Source organism: Convolutriloba macropyga, chromosome 11 (genome assembly GCF_964194025.1).
Source record: "Convolutriloba macropyga chromosome 11, txConMacr16.3, whole genome shotgun sequence".
Lineage (NCBI taxonomy): Eukaryota > Metazoa > Xenacoelomorpha > Acoela > Convolutidae > Convolutriloba > Convolutriloba macropyga.
The window spans coordinates 22,462,353-22,479,594 of NC_134478.1; the positions used below are offsets into that span (position 1 = coordinate 22,462,353).

A 17,242-nucleotide genomic window follows, 5' to 3' on the forward strand; every position below is an offset into this window, starting at 1 on the left:
TTTGATTTTTACTCTTTTTTTCGATTGTTTGGATCAGATTTTTTCTCTAAATGGTTTTCCCATTCCATTCATAGTTCACTCTTCGTGTAGTTTTTTGTTTGAATGAAATTTCCATTTCTTGCTAGTTTTTGTTCACATGCGGCATTTTGACATTTATTTTCTGTTTTTTTTTTATTTTTTGATCTGATTTTTAGGAATAGGTTTTCCCAATTCACTCGTAGTCCGTTCTATGTCTAGTTTTTTGTTTAGGCAATGAAATTTTTTTGAATTGTTCGTCAGGGCTTGTCCTATGTTTTTTTTTAATTCGTCGTCTCCATCGATAATTCTTACGACCTGACTTCTTGGAATTGACTATTCCAATGAGTACAATAATTATCCATTATTCATCGTTTATTTTTGAGTTTGTCAAATTATCTATTGAACTAGGATTTGGAACAATTAGGTGTTTTTAATGGACGAGCAGCAATAGCAAGGCAAGTTTGTTTCCTATTAGGGTTATTTACAATCCAAAAATGATTTGTCTTGTGAGGCTCTTTTAAAGTTTTTTTCCCTGTTTTGAATTAAGAACAGACTGATTTCAAATCAGAGCTCAAAATATGACATTTAAGCAATTCAGACCAATAAAAATCTACAAAAATGTTATTGAAAAGTTTATGATATTTACGGCTTCAGCATTGTGTGTTTGCGTTAAATTGTATTTCAAATTTTGAAATCTGCCCGTCATCGTTATTTTTAGTCTTATGACTTAGTCTCTTTAATAACAGGTTCAATTAGCTTCCGAAGGAGTTATAATTTGATCTCTTTAGTGTTTATTAGTTTAAAAATTAGAGATATTTGGACTTTTAAAATTATTTGTTCCCAATAAAAAACAATTGATTTGAGCTTTCAAGTTTTTTATCTTACTTCTGTCACCTTATAGCTTAGTCTCAGCAAAGAGTTTTTAGTGAGTTAAGCTTTAGTGTACATCGAAGTTTTATGATTTAATGGTTTTTTCGGGTTTGCTACAAGTAGTTTTTTAAATTGACATTCTCTCATTTTGGAGTTTTTTGCCGATTTGTCAATTTATCACACTAATGAGAGATTATGTCTCACATTTATGGCATTGTAAAATGCCCAACTGAACATATCTCCATATAGACTATAATTTTAACGTCTACGGCGCCGTTTGCTCACAAAATTTTTGAGTTTTTTAAAATTATTTTTCGTTCCTTTTGTAGTCGTATGACATATTCTGGATAATGTCAGGTCTCAATGGCTTCATCTGCAGGTATAAATAAACCTATTTAATGATATCATTTTATAGCTGTCATGACTTTCAAATAATTTTTTTAAAAAATGGCATCTCATGGGCTCTCTAATGTGCTATTATTCCATTCTCTTGGTGGTTTGGGTTTAAAGCGATGTTTTTTTATTCATAGCAATTATTTTCAAACAGTGCAATTTTTTGACAATTTTCTATCACTGCCTCATTTGGTTGACAAATAATTCAAAAATATGAATGAGCGGGGCCTGAACATTGTTCAAAAGCCTTTCACCGAGCCTCCTTGTTTGAACTTTCCAAGCACATGTATTATTACGGACAGGAATCTTCTTGAACAAAATCTTGTTGCGCGATGATACCGAAAAATTAATATAGATGATACTATCTAGGGTGGAGGCGTAAAGTGCTTCCTCTTCAATTTTGGAAATTGCGAGATTCTATGGGTAGTGAGAATTGTTTGGACCAATTTTTTAGATTTTGCTGGTGTATTTATGCACTTCACTTGTAACGCACTTTCGAAAAATTTACTGAATATATGATGTTGTAATATAATTGATATTTTATGAAACGTAGGAACTAGGTGAAACGTTGATGGTTGGTTAAGTTTTGTAATGAACTTGAACAAAGTGTAACCGATTTTAGAATGAGGAACCTTAACAAATTTCTGACTCATGATATCATCGAATTCCGCAACCAGAGACAGACAAACTTCATTGAAGATGTGGTCCTCACACAAGATTCGCTGTCAACTATTGCACAATACTCTGATGATCCATTGCTATTGCACTATCTATTCGGCAGGGCCATTAAAACAAGAAACTTCGTGTTGCCCACACGAGGCAGCAAGGTAAGCACGATATTAAAAGAGGTCCAACCTGATAGTTCATTAAAGCTTCATAGTATCTATCTGTACTATAGAATGAGGTCTATAATCAGCACTACAATAAACCTTAATTTTGCCAATATTTTAAAATTTGAACGAAAGCACTGGTGCACAAGAGAATAGCAATAATGTTGAAAAACAGAATTAGATTGAGAAAATTTTTGAGGTTGGTTTTAAGTTTTTAAAGACAGTCTAACATGTTTTTATTGGCTCGTTTCATGTTGGATTTTGAAACCGACCTTTTTGGTTAAAATCTGAATGGTGGAACCATAAAAAATCCCACCGTTCGCAATAGTTTTAGCGCCGCCGCAATTATATTTACAGGTTGAGCTCCCCTTCACGCAATTGGACATTGGTTGTATTTCAGTGCTCTTTTTTCTTGCTGAATTAAGGTAACTACAATAAATTTGACGTTAAAAATCATTTGGCTGATGGTTAAATGTGTTGTTGAAATAAAAAGATCATATTTGTAGTTGCACGGTACAATCTTCTCAGTTTAGTAAAACTGAGACGGCATGAGGACCCCATTGTGTGGTTCAAAGATACTCTGCAGATTCGAATGTGTAGGTCCTCCAAATAATACGTTTTCGAAGGCCCGATTGATTTGTTCACAATTTCGACCATCAACAACTATGAAAAGAAACCTAGACACAGCAACTGAAGAGATGATTATGCAACAGCAAGAGTTTTGATAGCTGCTTCTCGAACTGATCTTTTAATCAAGATTTAACAAGGCTATGAACACATATTAATGGATTACCTTACTTGTCCAATAGATGTTACTAAATGACTTTTCGACTTCCATATATTATGCATGCTGGTTTCTATCCATATTATCTGCGTAGGTGACTGACTTAGAGGTGCAGAGGATGGCTCCTTTTGTTGGAGTGTTGAGCGTGCCAGATGTAAGCCAGTACCAAGACAGACAGATAGAAGAGTCAATTGGCTACTTCCAACAGAAAGCTACCCGGGCCAAACCAGGAGTGGTTAGTGACACTTTGCATGTTTTTAATAGCCGCACAGCAATAGCTGGGGCTATTATTGGCCTTCTCTTGGACTCGCAGAGGAGTATTGTTTTTCTCTCGGTCTTTTTTTTACAGGAAGTAGTTTTGTTCACGCGGCATTTTGACCTACAAGCGAAAGTGAGAAAGCTGTCATGTTGAACAGGTTTTCGCTAATCGAGAAAAGTTTTTTGAGCAGGCGCTGCGGTCAGTGAATGACTTTTTGACTTTGAAAAAAGTTCTTGAGAGAACGGCGCATATAGATATCCGTTTTAAGCCGGTTTTTCGTCCATTTGGCTCAATTTCTTCTTGTAATTTACTCTTCTGTAGAAATTGTTTTTGACTGATACTGCAATAATATATAACTTATGAAATTTATGACACAAAGTTTTGCAGAGCCTAATAATATTTTTCAAGTGTAAAATGGGCTCATTTTTCTCAATTTTGAAGTTAATTTATGGATTTTTTGTCATTAATTTCTTCCTGTTGGGATCTTCGAGGGGACCCTTTTCTGAAAAATTAATGAATATGGCAACGTTCGATTGGCGATTAGTGCATTGAACAACTCCTTTGAACGTGACTGCTTTTTTGTTTTATCAAATTGTACTCATACTAATCCCTTTTTTGTCCGAAGTTCTTTTTAATTTTTAATTATTTTTTGGTTTTACTTAGAAGGAAAAGTCTTTCTGTGCGGTCTAATTTCATGTTATTAATAATTTATTTGTTTTCTGACCTCTAATCTTGGAAAATGAAGTGATATTTTTTCTTAATTACAATTTTGACATTTTTTTGGAAACGTTTTTAAGTTTAGCGAATCTTTTTTACCTTTTCTCATTTTTTTTTATTTCAACAGAAGCTTGGCTGTGTAATTTTTTGAGCTATGATTGCTAAATAAGTATATGTGCTTATTGTTGGTCGATAATTTTTGAGTGCATTTAAAACAGAATTTAACGGTTAATGCCGCATGTGAAAACGTGTTTAGTTCAAACGGCTGAATTAATCGAAAAGCAGAGAAGAGAGTGATATTCTGATATCATCGTCGAAAACGATTGTATATATTAAAGACGAGAAAATTAGATGTGAAGAAAATTTTTGCTAAGAGAACAAATTTTTTTGATCATGCGCGGCTTTTTCTAAGCAGTTTTTCGTTTTTAATTCCAACTTGTCGATCAAATGTGATTGTCTGAATCATCTAATGTAGTTGTTGTAGTGTGTTGCGAAGCGCCTTCGGCCATCTGAAGCAAATATTACCCATTTAGATTCAATCTTCATCTATTTTTTTTTACCATTTTGCCTGTTTAAGTTTTTCTACCTATTGTTGTTTTCGTCTTGATTTTTTTAGTTACCTTTGCGGAGTTTTGTGTTAAAAACGAGTTGTTGTAGCAGTTTGAGCGGTCGTTTGTTAAGATAGATAGTTTGTAAATTTTTTGGAAAATTGGCTAAAATCGAGCAAATTTTCGCTGATTTTTGTTATGGTTTTTGACTTTCTTCTGACCTTACTCGTCCTGCTCTAATTTTTCTCTGTCAATTCTAACTTGAGAGTTGTATTTTATGTGTTGCTATTATGACTTGGCACTTCAAATTTTGGTCATGGCAATTTTCTCAAACAAATTTACTTTTAAATTTTTAGTTTTTTGTACCTAGCAGTTTCTAACAGTCAATTGATTTTTCTCTCCCTCGTTTTGGATGAATTACTGATCTGGCTAAAAAAATCTGTAAAATTTGTTTGCACTATAATGGTTGAAAAGAATTGTGGAAGCTAAACAGGGCACATACTTTTTTAAATTAAACAAATATTGAAATTATTTTATTCTTTTTGCTCTTAAATTTTAATTGTTTGTTACTTCTCAGTCAAATTTTGGTTGGTTGATTGAGGTACGAGAGAATGTAATTAAAATTTTCATATTATTGGTTCGGAAATTGCATTTAACGTTTGCAGTGAGTTTTAAGAGAATTTTACTTTACGGTTTTGTCAGTCATCTGCTTTCCCTTTCGAGGTTCTTTTTATGAACCCATTTTTTTGTGTTCTGTCGATTGTTAATATTTTGTTTCAAAACATTTGTATAAGAGGTTCTTTTTACCAATAGTTTTTTTCTGGAGTTGCCACTATAGTTAAATTTTTTGCATTAGGTCAGTGAGGATGGTAACCCTTCTACTTCGAGCCATTTCCGGAATTCTTCCGGCTATGTTTTTTATTTCAAGAATTTTGCTACGACCATATGACGTCACAACCACTTCAAATCTGCTTTTTGTTCATTCGCTCATTCAATTTCAACTGAATTGCGTGCGTGACGTCATTTTTCACTCTTAGTGGAGCGAGTTTTTTGTTCATTCGCGTAATTAAATTTTTGGTCACACTTGACTTACCTCACTCTCAAAAATGACTTCCTCACTTTGAAGTTGACTATTCTTTACTTTAATTGAAAGATATAAGGTCAAGAGAGTGTATGTCACTCTAATTGAAGGTTATTTAATAGCAGCTAATAAAAGCAGCAATAAGTTATAGAGATTCATAATCAAAATATAACATCTCAGCTTTTATTGAAAAAGTTTTTTTTTCGCCTCTGTCTTTCATTATGTTTTTGAGATTGCAGATCTGCGAAGCTATTGCGGCTATTTTCTGGCAATCTGCCAGCTATGTTTATTTAAGAAGAGTTCCAACAATATTGAGAATGTTGTATTTCTGATAGCATAGAATCAATAATAAAATTGTAGAAAGGACCAAAAATAGTTTGGAATAATTGGCCATAGAGTATTGTTAATTGCATTGACCAGGCTGAAAACGACAAATTAGTCTTGCAAAAGGCTGTGAACTCACGACAACCAGGGCAGGTAACAATAGCTGCTGTTGATCACAGTATTATGCCCAACTGTACAGTTGTACCAAATGCTTGAAATCGTAAAAAAATATTTAGAACAATATTAAAATTGGAAAAATGCTAGCTTGCTGAATATTTGATACTCAAATACATGAACAAGTCTGTTTTTCAAATTTCCCATTATAGGCTCTTGTGTATTCATCTCTATTTTGAAAACAAACAAACATCGCTGAGTAAAGTGTGCGTTCGGTTGCTGTGAATCCATAACTATGATTATTTTTCATTATGGTTCATGCTCCAGCTAAAGCTGATGACATCAAATGCTGTACTCATTTAAAGTTACACAACCATGAATTTATGGAGTCATTTGTTAGAAATATATCCTTATCTCACTGTTGTTTATAGGTGTCTTTTTGTTTCAGGCTGTGATGCTTGTCTACAAGTATCTGCGCTTCAGAGCCATGAGAAACGAAAGAATCGTTAGTAGTGCTCCAAATTATTGTTCAGTACCAGCGAGTCCAAAATTGTCATTTTTGTAAAAACAAGTTGGTTGCGGCTCATTTATGAACCGATTTATGTGTAGTGTTCAGTGAATATAAGAATAGCGTAATTAACCATTCTTATCCTATTGTAAGCGAACAATGAAGCCCGAGAAAAATTCTAGAAGCCATTGAAAATTTTGCACCTTACTGTATAACATATGATCTAAAATTATCGGAAATCAGAAGATAGGAGAAACAGGACAACGATCTTTTGTTTCTTTACAAAATATAATGGCTTTTGGGTATGTTGCAGTACCTGACCAAGACGGATTTCCAAAACATCAACCGACTGTTGCCTGCTTTGGACTATGAATTCATGCAAAACTGTTCCCTCCAGCATTTGTTGGACTCCATGGGTGTATTCCAGAATGTAGCCAACAGACTTGAGACACGCAACTTCCCTCTCACAGCTGCGCAGCAGCACGTCATCGCTGACAGGGTTGGTGCTTATTAATTGCTCTCGGACAAAGTTTTTCGGTGACTTTTTCACAATGACTTCCTGCTCTGCGTGCTCTCTCATTCGCAATTTAACCAGTTAAACTCAACTACAGTTTACTAAAAGTCAATTGAAATGTGCACAGCAATTGATATTATTAATAGCCGCCCTCATCTTCTCAGCCGGCTATTATAGCGCTCCTAATTTTTTACAATTCAAAGAATTTGAATTGTATTGGGGCGCTGTCTTTTTACGACTCGAAGAGGAGTATTGGAGAAGTCCTTTTTTTTAATCAATTTTATTGGAGTGAATTTTGAAGCGGGAAATGAAACGCGTGAGAAAATTTCGAGTGATTTGGTTGCTGAACAAAAGTGAAGAGCGGAGCGAAACGAGAGTGGTTTTTTGTTCATACCGCTGTTTTTGAGAGAGCGAGAACATGATGTGTGAAAAAATTTTCTCTGAGCGAGCGAAATTTTTTTGTTCACGTGCGGCTTTTAAAAGCAGTTTTTTTGAAACTTTTCTTGTTTTTGAGATTATGATTTTGTATTGGATTTGGGCTCGTTCTGATAGGAATGAAAGGTTTCAAGTAGTTAATTTGAGTTTTATGCAAATTTGAAGGTTTTTGATCAGTTTTGCTGATTTTTCGACAAAATTTTTTGTATTTCGGCCTTTTGTTTTGTTTTACTGCTTTAAGTGCAATTTGCATAGAAGCTCGTTACTCAAGGAATATCAGGGATACAAATTGATTACAATTTTGCTGGTATAAAACATTTTTTTCTGAAGAAAAATGACAGAAAAATTGAAAATTTTTCAACCATTTTTTGAAATTTTTTTGCTTTTTTTTTCGTTTTTTTTTCAATCGTAGACATTTTCTTAGCTTGTTATGACTTGTCCATTATTTCGCGATCACTTCATTGCTCTATTTGATCAAAATAATTTTTTTGGCTTTTTTCTTGTAAAATTTAAAAAACACCTTACTTTTTCTCGTTTTTTCTGTTCAATTTGGTTTTAAATGTCCTTTCTGTTCTTTTTCAACCTTTGATATCATTTGGGGAGTTTTATAGTGGAAGTCAGCTGTTTTAGTTCTTTTGGATGTTTTCTCATTTTGATTGATATTAGTTTCGAGTTGTTTTTGTTAAAGAAATTAGAGTAAATCAGAGCAAATTTTGGCCAATTTTTGTCTTTTTTCTTAAGTTTTTTTCCCTACTTCTTCCAATTTAATGTTTTTTGTTGGCAACTTTTTCTCAATAAGGAGCATTTTGTAGGTGTCGATACTATGAATTTGCACTTGAAGGCTTAGCAGGAGGGCAGTTTTCATTTAAACAAATTATACAAAATTCTAATTCATTTAAGATTTAATAGTCTTTTTTAGTTTGTTGTTTAACATTTCTCTGCAAGTACTAGATGGGCGATTGATCTAGCCAAATGTATAACTAATTGATTTCTATTAGTTATTGATGGGATACTGCATGTTATCTTTTTGTAGAGAATTTTATTTGGACTTTTAGAGAATAATTTTTTTTTGATTTTCTCCTTTGTCACGTTTCCAGTTCTCCAGTCTTTTCTTTGTGAATTGGTTACACTATCTGTCGATTGGTGATTGGTAATATGCTGGTGATGCATCTGATTAGTGAGAATTTTTACTTCGTCAGATTCAGATTTTTACTTCGAGTCGTTTCCGGAATTCTTCCGGCTATTTTTTTTTTTTAAGATCTGTTCACACATTTTCATGATTTTGAAGTCAAATTGGAGTAGTGTTTTTGGTCACGCCGAAACAGGAAGTGGAGCGAAAAAGCGAGTGGTTTTGCGGCGTGAATTTTTTTCGCTCTAATTTTAAAGTAGAGTGAGAAAACGGTGTTTGAACAAAACTTCGGTTTCTCGGTAGTGATTTTTTGTTCACATGCGGCAATTTCACTCTGATTTTTACGGTTTTTTCGATTTTTTTGGATCGGATTTTTTTCTAAATGGTTTTCCCAATCCATTCACAGCTCTTTCTAGTCCTAGTTTTTTGTTTGAATTAAATCTTAATTTCTCGACAGTAGTTTTTTTGTTGACATGCGGGATTTTGACATTGATTTTTTGTTTTTTTTTGTTTTTTTATCTGATTTTTTTAAATGGTTTTCTCAATTCACTGATATTCCATTCTAGGTCTAGTTTTTTTGTTTAGTCAATGAAAATTCTTTGAATTGTACGTCAGGACTTGTCCTGCTATGTTTTTTACTTCGTCGAACTTTTTTTCGCTTTGCCCATTTTGCCGCTTTTTCGACATTTTTTGTGAAATCTTTTTGACTTCTCTAGGCTAGTTTCACTCTTCTGTCATTCTGCTCAAAGTCCTTTTAAACAGCAGCTGCTCAGCAAAGCAATTCAAAATGAAGAGAGTCAGTATAAAAAATTCAAACTCAGAAATAGAAACGGGATAAACCCATAAAGCCCATTTTTAGATGCCCGGTACTTGAAATTTGTTCTCATATTTTTAGTTACTATCTATAATGCTTATTGGTATTGATACTAGACCCTGTAGCCTCTCACTGAGAGACAGTAGTATGTTCAATTACAAAATGACATCAAAATAAGTCGCACTTAAAATGTTTTTAAACAAAAAATGTTTTTAAACAAAAATCAATTTTTGTTGATATTTTCATTTCTTTCAATCCCAATAGAGTTATCGGAATCAACGGCGGCTATTTTCCGGCAATCTTCCGGGTATATTTTTAAGGGCTGCAAAACGATGTGGGTCAAACCCTTATAGGCGACATGATACATGATTGCGTTTTTGTCGTCGAAAATAATTCTAAATTAGCTCATTTTCAGAGCTATCAAAACCAATTTTTTGCGATCCTGTCATAACGTAGTGGATTAGGAATAAATTAACTTTTCCAGGCCTTTTTAATAGCCGCGAAGCCATAGCTGAGGCTATTATTGGCCATCTCGGTTTTTTTCATTTATTTCGTCGTCAAGATTTTTGTTACGACCATATGACGTCACAACCACTTCAAATCTGCTTTTTGTGCAATCGTTCGTGCGTGCGTGACGTCATTTTTCACTCTTAGTGAAGCTAGTTTATTTGTTCATTCGCATGATTAAATTTTTATTCACACGTGACTTACCTCACTCTTAAAAGTGACTTCCTCACTCTGAAATCGACTTTTTTTGCTTAAATTCAAAGAGATAAGGTCAAATGAGTGCTTGTCACTCTTATTGAAGGTTATTTAAGGGCAGCTAATAAAAACAGCAATAAGTAATACAGATTCTTAATCAAAATTTAACATCTCAGCCCTTAATGAAAAGAATAAGTTTCTTTTTGGTCTGTCTTTTTACCTTCTTATTGAGACTACAGATCTATGAAGCTATTGCGGCTATTTTCTGGCAATTTGCCAGCTATGTTTGCAATTTCTCGTCACATTAATTACAAATCGGTTTCATAAATATCTCTCAACCCTGAAAGACCTGGAGATACTTGAAAAGCATATAGTTTGTGTATAAACATAGAAAACTAACAGAAAACTAGCGAGTTCTGCTCCTAGTTAAGTTAGATCTATTTTTTAAAGCATCAAACCACCCTTTTGGTGCAAAAAGTAGGGTGTGGTCGTACTGGTCTAAGCGAAAAACTCGAACTAAAAGACCTACGCCACAGATCAGAAAGCCACACTAACAACTAGTTCGAATTTATTGGCGCCCAGAAAAAAAATTTTGAATTCTACATTCTTCAAAAATTTTAAGCTGCTAGCAATTTTAAATTTTTTTGGTGCGTTGATTTTTTTCAAGATTTTTTGACTTTTTTTGCAAAAATTGGTTTACGTTTAGAGTAGTGATTTTAGTCATGCTGGAGTAGTAAAAGAAGCGAAGAAAAAATATTTTTTTTCCAATGAAATTTTGACAATTTTATTTCTGCTTGTTAATAGCCGCGAAGCGATACCTGAGGCTATTAATGGCCTTCTCTTGGTTTTTGCAATTCAAAGATTTTGAATTGTATTGGGACGCTGTCTTTTTTATAGCCGCACAGAAATAGCTGGGGCTATTGTTTTTTCACAATTCAAATAATTTGAATTGTATTGGGGCGCTGTCTTTTTTCAAGATCTGTTCACACATTTTCATGATTTTTGAAGTCAAATTGGAGTAGTGATTTTGGTCAGGCCGAAATAGGAAGTGGAGCGAAAAAGCGAGCGGTTTTGCGGCGTGAAATTTTCACGCTCTATTTTTAAAGTAGAATGAAAAAACTGTGTTTGAACAAAAATGCGGTTTCTCGCTAGTCGTTTTTTTTCACATGCGGCAATTTCATTTCGATTTTTGCTGTTTTTTCGAATTCTTGGATAGAATTTTTCCCAATCCATTCATAGTTCATTCTAGGTATAGTTTTTTGTTTGAAACCAATTTACGTTTCTCGCTAGTGGTTTTTTGTTCATTCGAATGAATACGTTTTTGGTCACACGTGACTTATCTCACTCTCAAAAATGGCATCCTCACTCTGTAATTGAGTATTCTTTACTTTAATTCAAAGAGATAAGGTCAAATGAGTGTGTGTCACTCTAGTTGAAGGTTATTTAGTAGCAGATCATAGAGGCAGCAATAACTTATACATCTTAATCACAATTCAACTTCTCAGCCTTCATTGAAAAGACTATTTTTTTGGTCTGTTTTTTTTTACTTTTTTTTAGACTGCAGATCTACGAAGCAGTTGCGGCTATTTTCTGGCAATCTGCCAGCTATATTTTTTGTGGTATCTTTTGGTAGTCATGTCTATTATTCTCATTAATGACTGTTTTCAATGACACTCGAGGTATAATTGAAGCTATTTAACTGTTTCTAATATTTTTGCACGTTTTTGAAGTTCCTTGTTGTTCTATCAATTAATGTAGTTCTGTTAATGCTGTTAGTAACAGTTCTTATTACCTCTCTGATTAGGCCTAATTGCATCTAATTGACGGCGTCATTCCGCGTCTAGCGTTTTAACGACTTTGGCACTATTTGTATTCAAAAATCATTGTTGTTTTTTTAGTTCTGCCGACTCTATTGTTTCCATGTCACTTATTGTCATTTTTGGTACGTCTTTTTGGCTAACCGATGAGGCCTAAATGAAGCTATTTAAAGGTATTAGGTTTTATCCTACGTTTTTAACATCGTAAATACTAGTTTTCAAAGTTATCTTTAATTTTATTAGTTTTACACGTCTTTTAACTTTTTTTCTATCAATTAGTATCGTTACTAGCAGGTCTCATTAGCTTTCTTATGAAGCATAATTGGAGCTATTTAAATGTTTGATTGTGTATCTAACTTTTTTTATAAAAACTATTATAAAGAACAATTTTGACACTATTTGTTTCCGAAAAATTGTTGCTTTTTTTTTTTACTTCTGCCGGTTTTTCTAGTTGTCCATATATCCTATTACTTAAAGGGGCGGGCCTTTTTGGCTCTGGTAAGGCTTGAGGCTTAAATGAAGCTGTTTAATAGTTGGAAATTTTCTCTTAAGATTTTATACAACTTAACGACAAAAGTTGTTGTGCTATCAGTTGTTCGTAATTGGTCTCCTTGTCCACTTTTAGTTTAGTTTTCGCCCTCATCTCAGCCAGCTATAATTGCAGCGCTATGTGGAGGCATTTTGGTTTTCTGTTTTTTTAAAGCCGAAGATGGGTTATGGTTTTCTGTTTTTTACGACTCGAAGACGGGTTATGGTTTTCTGTTTTTTAAAGCGGAGAAAAGAGTGGTTTTTGTTCATTCCTTTTTTTGACACAGCGAAAAATATAGGTGTGAACAAGTAATCACTAAGCGAGCATTTTTTGTTCACGTGGAGTTTTTTTGAAGTTATTTTTGTAGTTTTGAAGTTTTCAGATTGTATAAAAGAGTGTTATAGGCTATGGTGATAATTTACGGTTTGTTTTGATAGCTTTACCAGGCTTTTGGAGATTTGTATTTTTGACACAAATTAGAAATTTGTAACAATTTTTCTCTTCTTTCTCAAATTGTTTTAAAATCAGTGATGATAGTGGGCTTGTTTTGGCTTGCCTAATTGTGTTCGAGCAATTTTAAGGTCTCGGTTACATCAAAAAGGTGTACTTTGTATGCGTGCTTGTACTTTATGAAAGTTATATAAATTTTCTGAATGTTTTGGCTAATATTACTTTACAGTAAGTTTTTTGTTATTTGACTTAGGAGTGTTGTTTTTTCTAATTTCATTGGTTTTGACAGTAGATGCCACTTACTTTAAATTCTATTGTTTTCGGCGAAGACGAATTCGAGTCATTTCCGGAATTCTGTCGGCTATGGTTTTTACAAACGAGCGAGTGAGTTCAGAGAGTGAAGAGCACAAATTTGAAGAGCGGAGAAGAGAGCGGCATTTTTGTTTATTCCTTCTTATGAAGCAGAGCGAGAAATATTGGTCTTATTAAATACAGACTTTTACGCTAATTTAAAGGGTTTTCAACTAATTTGCGTATTTTTAGGGAATTTTAGTTAAGTTATGACCTACTATGTTCCATTACATTCATTGTTATCTGCATTGAAGCTTAATGCTCATGAGGATTTTCTATTGCAAATCGAATAAAAAGTTTTTGGTACAAAGAATTTTTGAAATTTGGAAAACAAATGATAAATCTCATGCCATTTTTCTCAATTTCTTGGCTTTTTCATTTTTTATATTAAACATTTTTGTAAGCTTAGTATGGTTTGCCTACTTTTCTGTGAGCACGAGCACTCTTTTAGTCACAAATGCTTTAAGTAGTTTTTCGTTGTCATATGTATGTTTGCTCTATGAAAAAATTAAATTATTTTCCTATTTTTTATGAAGTTAATTTCATGCTGATTTTTTATTTTTGTTTGGCTAAACTTTGTCATTTTTTTCGACTTGATGCGTTCTGTCAGAAGATAATAGTTGTTTATTAGGCTAGTTCATTGGGCAAAGACGAGGAGTTTCCGTAGGTCTTCTGGCTATGTTTCTCCTCAAACAAAAATTTGTTTCTGCTTTAAGCTCGGACTTCTCTAGGCTAGTTTCATTCTTTTGTCGTTCTGCTCAAAATGTTTTTAATCGGTAGTTGAGTAGAAAAGCAGGGTAAAATCTAAGCACTGTGTCATCTCTAATTCCTGTGGGTTAATCCCTGTATCATCTCTTTAAGAAACAGGAGCTAGCATTTAAAAAAAAAGAATCAATTTTAAATGCTAGCTTTTCATAACCCTTTCAATCTGTTGGGTTATGGGTTATTTTTGTCTCTACTGGGTATGTTTATATTTGGGTGACTGTAGATTGTAATCAACCACAAATGTGACAAGAAAATTCAAGTTTTTGTGATGTACTAAATGGTTCAAGTCAACCCCTAGTTCACGAGTAAACATACAAGGCTCAGCGGTAAGGAGTTGTGACCGCAGCTTTATTTCTGTGAGAGTTGGTGTAAAACTGGTGCTATTAGGACAAGTGACGAAAAACAAAAAAGAGAAAATTTTCATTTTTCGTATCAGCTGCACCTGCCTATGCGGATTAATTTACGCAATAATATTTGGGTGTTTTTTTAGTCCTTTCTTTCGCTCTCACTCAGTGACAAGCTCATTTTGGTGGCCACTGAATGAAATAGTTTGTGGCGAAAACATTGAGTGTGGTTAATGTAGGCACAGAGTGACAGTGGTAGGAACGCTAAGCTGCTGGAACAGTTGGGCCCTGACTTGTCAATGGCACTCAGTCCGGCATTCCTCCTTGAACAGCTCACTGATCTGGATGAGTTCTTTTCCATCCGAGTAGACAACGGAGAGGTCACAGAGGGGGTCGATTTCCTGCAGAAAGACTGGACGCCATTCCAGGTATGGTTTCTGAAAACATGAACAATTGGGGGGAGATTTGAAATTAGATATTGATGTACACTTGGTTATCAAAATTGTAATCGTACTCCTAAACTATATTTTAATCAGTTTATGTTAACATCCGACAGAAGATCATTCCATGAAGCATAGGAAAGGCGACCTTAAAATAACATTTACGAGTTTCGTTAGGCGAGATTTTTGAGTGACTGCGAAGCGTTAGCGAAGTCATTATTAAAGCTGCCAAGTTGTGGTTAATCCGGATCCTTTTTCTTGAATATTTTTGTGCAATCTTAATGTTCTGAAGAAAATTCCAAATTCCACCACTCTGATCATTGATATATAGGCTAACTCGAGATATTTAGCATTATCTTGATGCCCGACTTAAAAGGTAGGTGCAGTGTTTACCGACTGGTTGCAACGAATTGTTGCTGCGTAGCCGTGAAGTTAGTAATTTTGTTACTTGTAACAAATGAACATTTAGATTTGTAGCAACCATTTTAGAGATCAGTCATCTTCAATATGTACAGACAGCAAGTGCGCAACTTGGCCCTCACTGGTAGAATGTTGAATGGATTGGGGAAAATGGCCTCGGGAATCTCGGCCACTGATATTCTCACCTCCGATTTTAGCGAGATTATTGGCATAACTTCGGCTGTTATGCGGAATGGCGGCGACATGAACAAAGCGTGGTTGCTTTCAGTTCAAATTAGAAAAGCGTTTGCATCGATTCACGGTTTGAAGAAATTCGACGAGTTTCATTTGGGTCTATTGGGAACTGCAAATCTCCAAGCGCTAGATGGAATGGTGCTGAGAATGTTCAGTGTAAGAGAGATGGAGTTGATGAACTTGGCTGATTGCAACCAGGTCATTTCGAAGATCGGAGATCTTGCAGACCTCTACTTGACGCCGCCCTTCAAGAGACAAGAGTTGGCTTGTATGTACATTGCAAGGTGCAGGCTGGTCCATCTATCTGGGTCGATGAAGTTCACCCCGGCATACGACAAGAACAACTACATGGACCAGTTCTTCAATAGGAGGCGGTTAGTATCCCACTAAGCAATGTTGAAGTGTTTTAGTAATTTTCTGTTCAAGTAAATGTAGCAAAAATAATTTGATCTATATGTAGCTGGAGCATGTTGCCGGTAAAGAACATTTGATAGATTAGTTGATTGATAGAAACAAATTAAATAATTGCTGAGAAACTAATTCAACAGTTTTCTAAACCAATTTTGGTGATATGTAGGTTTGGATTGTCCAATTATTGCTGCTTTCCCGCTTGTTTTACTTTTGACCAATTAGTTGAGTTTAACTGAGAGTGCGCTATAAACATTTTTTATTAAGTATTGAAACTTTGAAAATTTTTTGTTTAATCTTCAATCTCCTACTATGTGCTCGTGAAAGTGTCTTTTGTTCCTGTTCAGAGAGGACGAGGAAGAGTACTATGGCCACACGTATGGTAGAGTTGTGCCCAACTACTGCAGTCTTGTCACACAGAGAATGGTCGACGACTCAGACATCACCCAGCAGGACTTCGACACTCTTGGGAACCTTGTGTGTGATCTGCAGCCCCATGTAATCAGAAGCATTGACAGAGACTTGTTGAAGGAGAATCTCTGGATGTTCCGCGACTGTCTCTTCGACCAGACCACTGGAAATGCTATCTACAACCAGATACAGTAAGCGCCTAAGTCGTTATTGGTACAGGCTGCATTGTTGAGTCTTGCAAGGATCTTAAAAGAACATAATAAATATCCTGCGGGAAGATAAAAGACTGAAGTGGTCGAAGCGCATGCATTGCGTAACCATAGGAAAGGGGACCTTTATTAATTGCTCTCAGACGAAGTTTGTAGCAATTATATTAGTCCTGTGGTTCCCTTGACCGATTTTTGTCTGACCCATTTGACTTTTCGTTCTCAAAAACGGTATAGACAGGTAAAGCCAGGAGGGCATTAAGTGGATGAGCAGCTTTCTTACGCCTTACTAGTCTCTAAGTATGCGATTCACCGAATCTGTTTTGAGGATATATTTTCATGTTTTGAAGGGCGGTTAAGTACATTACTGAGGTTTGTTAGGCGAGATTTTTTGTTATAGCTGCGGAACTGAGCGTAGCTATATTGCGGTGTTCGTATGGTTTTTTACAATCCAAAGCATTTGGATTGTATTGGTGCTCTCTTTTACAATCCAAAGTATTTGGATTGTATTGGGATGTCTTTTTGATCTCTTTACACTTTTTTTCGGCTTTTCCATGTCAGTGAGAAGACAAATTAGAGTGGTAATTTTAATCACGTTGGAGTCACCAGAGGAGCGAAAAAACAAAATAGGTTTGAAGCGTGTTTTTTCGAGTACCTTAAAAGTAGAATGAGAAGTTGTTGTTTGGACAAATTTAAGGTTTTTGAAAGCAATGTTTTCACGTGTGACAATTTGACTGCTTTTTTCAGTGTTTCTTCTCTTGAGTGATATTAATATTATACATCGACGGCCAGCTGATGCCTTTCTTTACCGTGACACATTTTGTTAA

General features: G+C 34.7%; 1 protein-coding gene across 2 annotated transcripts in view; it reads left to right on the top strand.

Annotated features, from left to right (window-relative positions):
- Positions 1–17,242, top strand: part of LOC142349757 (uncharacterized) — a 99,844-nt gene that overhangs the window by 36,288 nt on the left and 46,314 nt on the right. The window contains exons 9-16 of one of the 2 annotated variants that reach the window (XM_075401514.1): positions 1,904–2,108; positions 2,990–3,130; positions 5,921–5,977; positions 6,387–6,443; positions 6,760–6,945; positions 14,536–14,724; positions 15,226–15,764; positions 16,146–16,400. In XM_075401514.1, the coding sequence (XP_075257629.1) occupies positions 1,904–2,108; positions 2,990–3,130; positions 5,921–5,977; positions 6,387–6,443; positions 6,760–6,945; positions 14,536–14,724; positions 15,226–15,764; positions 16,146–16,400 (1,629 nt within the window). The remainder of the gene's footprint in view (positions 1–1,903; positions 2,109–2,989; positions 3,131–5,920; positions 5,978–6,386; positions 6,444–6,759; positions 6,946–14,535; positions 14,725–15,225; positions 15,765–16,145; positions 16,401–17,242) is intronic. The other variant, XM_075401515.1, reaches the window with a different exon arrangement.